The 5,175-nt window shown below is 39.3% G+C and overlaps 1 protein-coding gene across 1 annotated transcript in view; it reads left to right on the top strand.

Moving 5' to 3' along the window:
- The first annotated feature begins 1,800 nt into the window (after positions 1–1,800).
- LTV1 (LTV1 ribosome biogenesis factor) overlaps positions 1,801–5,175 on the top strand; it is an 8,575-nt gene continuing 5,200 nt past the window's right edge. The window contains exons 1-4 of the mRNA XM_012655521.1: positions 1,801–1,830; positions 3,064–3,151; positions 4,624–4,765; positions 5,116–5,171. Coding sequence (XP_012510975.1) covers positions 1,801–1,830; positions 3,064–3,151; positions 4,624–4,765; positions 5,116–5,171 — 316 coding nt within the window. The remainder of the gene's footprint in view (positions 1,831–3,063; positions 3,152–4,623; positions 4,766–5,115; positions 5,172–5,175) is intronic.

Raw genomic sequence — 5,175 nt, 5'->3', positions numbered from 1 at the left:
AAAAAAAAACTACAGTAGAAGAACAGATCTTTGCTCATGTTTATGCTACTGAGAAACTTATTTTGGAAGCCATAACATTTTGCTGTGTGTGCACTGCTGTATGTAGCCTTTACTTGTGCTCCTCAGAGCCTTTTAATTCAGGGTGCTTTGTGCTAGTGAGCCAGTGAGGATGTACGTCCCAGCTTTATGCCTACTAGTGGACTGAGGGCAGAGTGGGTGGAGAGATACAGAGACAGATAATGCATGGCGGTTACCCTCACGTTATTAACTGGTCAAGGAAAGGAAACTAAAGCATAAGGACCACCAGTCAGAGAACATAGGCTAGTAGGCGTTTAAGTAGATCACAGGAAGTGAAGAATGTGAAGAGTTCACACAAAGGAAGGTTCTAAGACAGTAATCGGGAAGGGCTTTATTGTAGGAGGGTAGGAACTGACCTGGCCACTGAGGGTGGGTAGTATTGAAGGGAGAAGAAGGAAGATTTCAGTCAGGAAGCAGAGACATAAACTAGTATTTTGGATCACAGCATCTGGCACATGCACACTCAGTACATTATTTTGAAGTATTACATGACAGGAACTGGGCTTGATTTGCATGGTCGTAATGAGTAATAGGGAGAAATTTGGACATACAGTACTAGTAGACCTTGATTTTACAGGGCCTTGAAAACCAGGAGCTTGTGTACAGTGAAAAATTGAGACCTGTTTTAAATTCAGGAAGGTTACATGATAAAAGCATTAAGGATGTTTAATCTGGCCGTGGGTACGAAGGTTGTATTTAGGTATAGACTAGCTGAACAGTTGCTTGGTTAACCATAAATAGGATGGTACCCAAAGGAAGGGAGTGAAATCATTGTATACAGACAATAGAATTCAAAGGAACATAGGGACAGAGAAAAATAATTTATAACCACCCTGGGATTTAAGACAACTGACTCAAAGAAAGCTGTGTCGTTACTGGAGGTTGGGACATTATCTCTAGTTGAAAATGAAAAAAATTAACTTTGTTTCTGAAGCTTCAGGCAAATGGAATTATAAAGCCTGGATTTGAATGCCATAATCCCATGTAATGACCAGTCTCAGGCAGACGTGCCATTTAACCGAAATTTCTCAGCTTTTGTTCTCTTTAACTGAAACATGCTGAGACCTCACAGAATTGAGGATTAAATGGAATAATGTACTAGGAGAAAGTGTTGTGAAGTAATGTAGGGAGGTTGCTTTTGAGGTGATGATGGGATTTACATGTTTTAAATATATAACCTAGAGCAGAGGTGAGAGAATACAGAATAAGTTGTAATAGTTTCCGAGGACTGTGATTACTACTTACCACCAACTGGGTGACTTAACAGACATTTAGGCTACGTGCAGTGGCTCATGTCTGTAATCCCAACAATTTGGGAGGCCAAGGAAGGAGGTTTGCTTTAAGCCAGGAGTTCACGACCAGCCTGGGCAATGTAGTGAGACCCTGTTTCTACAAAAACTTAAAAAAAAAAATGTAACTGGGCATAGTGATGTCAGTCTGTAGTACTAGCTACTTTACAGGCTGAGGCAGGAAGATTGCTTGAGCTCAGGAGTTAGAGGCTGCAGGTGAACTATGATTGTGCCACTGCACTGTAGCCTGGGCAACAGTGAGACCCCATCTCAAAAAAAATCCCATTCTAAAAATGTTGTCCTTTAGACCTTGAAAAGGAGAAAAGTGAGAGATATTATCAGAGGGAGAAAATGAGCCTCATCTGTGAGTAGGGAGGGGCTTTGGCTATACTCTGGGCTTCAGGGTGTGATCTGCAGGAGAGATGTGCAAGTCATGTGCCTTCAAAGTAGTCATGAACAGAAAGTAAGCTGCAGGAGAAAACCTGACCGTGTACATCTCCCCTGCAGCCTAAAAGTTCAGCACAAAAACTATTTTTGTTTCAGTGCAATGTCAAAAAAAAATTTCTCTGTTATAGGTAAAAATGAATGAGCTTTACCTTCCAATGATGGTATGAGAGTTAGGAAGAACTATTTCTAGAGTATGGAAAATCTAGTTTCCGTATGAAGGTGGTTAATCATTTAGACTCACTGCTTGCATACTTTGCGCCTGCTATGATTTTTACTCATTTATCTGGCCCTTTCTGAAGTTCAGCATTTAGGTAATAAGACAGAGGGGAATGGTGGGTATGGAAAATTGTATTTTCCAAAGATGGCCACAATAATACCTCCAGCCCACATGTTCTTCTACAATATGACCTTTCCACTCCCCTGTCGAGAAATAGAGCTAATTCCTTTCCTCTTGAATCTTGTGCTGGCTTTATGATTTGCCTGTAACTAATAGAATGTAGTGGGAGTGAATCTGGGTGCCTTCCTAAGTTGGATCAGAAAAGGCCATGTAGCTTTTACCTGGTTCTCTTGGGACACTCGCTCTTGGGGAAGCCAGCCACCATGTAAGAAGTGTGACAACTCTGGGCCCCCCATGCTGAAGAGGCCATGGGTAGGTACAGCCCCTGTTGAACCTAGCCTCTGAGCCATCCCTACCAAGACAGCAGACATGTTATAGAATCCATCTTGGAACCTCCAGAGTAGCCCATCTGTCAGCTGAATAACACTGAGTGACCTCAGTCAGTCAACCTCATGAAGAACAGAAGAAACCGTGTCTCTTTAAAAACACACACACACACACACACACACACACACACAAATTTATCGTATCACAGTTCTGGAGGTCAAAGTCAAGATATCATCAGGGTGTTTTCTTGGGAGAATCTGTTGCATTCCTCACTGCTTGCTTCTGGAGGTTGCTGGCAGTCAATCCTTGGATTTCCTCGGCTTATAGATATATCACTTCAGTCTACCTTTATCTTCACATGGCATTCTCCCCATGTGTTTCTGTGTCCTCACATGGCGTTCTTATAAGGGAACACCCTTATCCAGTATGACTCAACTAATTACATTTGCAAGGACCCTATTCCAAATAGGGCCACAGTCTGAAGTTCTGAGTGGTTGTGAATTTTCAGGGGACACTTAATCCAGTACAGTTGTTCACAAGTATTTCCAAATAAGTCTAATCATTGTGTATTTGCTTTTTCCCAAGAGCACTGGAATTAAGTTGCCTTCATCAGTGTTTGCATCAGAGTTTGAGGAAGACGTTGGATTATTAAATAAAGCAGCTCCGGTTTCAGGTGTGTTTAGTTTCTTTAACTTTTCATGTGAATAAATCTGTGCTTTGCAAAAAGAAATAGAGTAATGATGTAGGATTTTTCTATACCTTATAAAGTATTGAAACAATTGAGATGTGTCTAGAATTCAGATTAGAGATTATTAGGAAGGAAGAAATGTGATCCTTGTCCTCCTGTGCTACTGCCATCAAATTCTTACATCTTTAGAGTTCTGTTTGGAGGGGAAAGTCAAAAAACTATTATTGGTGATCTAGTGGGGAAATTTTAACATTCACCTAACCTCTCACAAGGAAAATAATGTATTCATTATTCATTATTTACATAGTGTCATTTCGAAAAATAATCTGTTGTTTTTCAAAATTTCTCCTGAGAGTATACAAGTATTTAGTAGAAGTTCATTTTATCATCTACTTCAGATACACTGAAAACAATTTTTTTTTTAATTTTCAGTACCAATATTTAGAGCAAACACAAAAATCCACAGAAGTGGTGTTTGATATTTTCTCCTAAATTGCCTCAATTATTGACTAACGCTTGCCTTTTGGCATTCATTCATTGTTTTATGCTACAGACTTCTGAGTTGCCACCATGTGGCAGGGTCTTGGGATTAAGCCAGAATAAAGCATAGTCCCTAGTCTCAAGGAATTTACCTCATTTGGAAAAGATTCACAATAAATGGGAAATTACAATTACAATACAAGTGGATAAACACTGCTGGGTTGAGGGGCACCAAACCCAGCCTGAGGGAGTTGGGCACGGCTTCCTAAGGGAAGTGATGTCCAGGTTGATTTCTTGAGTAGAAATTAGGCAGGTGGAAGAAGGAGGGAGATACTGGGAAGTGATAATATTTCAAACAGAGGACTATACAAAAGCAAAAGAACATGACTGCGTAACTGCATATAAGTTAGCATACCCACAAGGAAGGATATGGACTAAAAAGAAACGAGGCCGGACAGTTAAGCAGTGGCCATGCAGAGGGTGTCAGAGGCCACATCAGATTTTAAGCTTGTACTTGAACGTTTTTCTTGAAGTCTAGAATTTTTACAGATGGAAGAATATAGCTAAAGGAACAGGCAAGGGTTTATTAAAATCTCATAGTCAGAAAAAACTACAAGGGTAACAGTCTGCAAATATTTGAGTTACTTCTAACAGATGAATTTAAATCTCAGTTCTTTCCTGCAGGTGAAAGCTTTGAATTTTTCTAAATAGACAAAGCTTATTATTACAGATCTGTAATAGAAGAGTATTTTTTACCAGTGGATATTAAAGGAAAGAGAATTTTTTTTTTAAACTTGGAATTAGTAAAAGTTAATTACTTTATTCTTCACTAAACTGAACTTCTTAAAGTTCTTAATCATGCTTTTATCCTTAAAAAATATGTAAATAGAATTTGGCATATTATAGACACTGAGATTGTTAAGTGAATGAATTGTGCTTTCTTGAGAATTACTGCTCAATTTTTATTTTCCTTCTAGGACCTCGACTGGATTTTGATCCTGACATTGTTGCAGCTCTCGATGATGATTTTGACTTTGATAATCCAGATAATCTGCTTGAGGATGACTTTATTTTTCAGGCCAATAAGCCAACAAGAGAGGAAGAAGGAATGGATATACAGTATGTGTGGTTTGTTTCGAAGCAGAGATGACCTGTTAATTCTTCAGTGGGGTGGTAGCCATAGAATATTACAGTTGGAAGAGGTTTTCGAGAACGTTTAATCTGAGACTTTTGTTATTTCAGAGCTGAAAATGTGAGACATGAGGTCTTTACGAGCTATTGATAGGGGCTAATGTCCGGGGGTCCTGATTGCCACTTCATTGCTTTTCCAACATACCAGATAGCTTCACTGTTCCTGCCTAAACAAGAACCATTCCTGAAACACGTTCTGGTTTTACTTACATAAAGTTGTTTCATTCTCTTATTTTTTAAATTGTTTTAACAGGTAATTTATGACTGTTTGACTTTAGGAAATCTGAGGATGAGGATGAGTGGGAAGATGTGGATGATGAGAAGGGAAGAGGTAGTGG

Source organism: Propithecus coquereli, unplaced genomic scaffold (genome assembly GCF_000956105.1).
Source record: "Propithecus coquereli isolate 6110/MARCELLA unplaced genomic scaffold, Pcoq_1.0 Scaffold48, whole genome shotgun sequence".
Classification (NCBI taxonomy): domain Eukaryota; kingdom Metazoa; phylum Chordata; class Mammalia; order Primates; family Indriidae; genus Propithecus; species Propithecus coquereli.
This window is presented reverse-complemented; position numbering and strand designations above follow the sequence as displayed.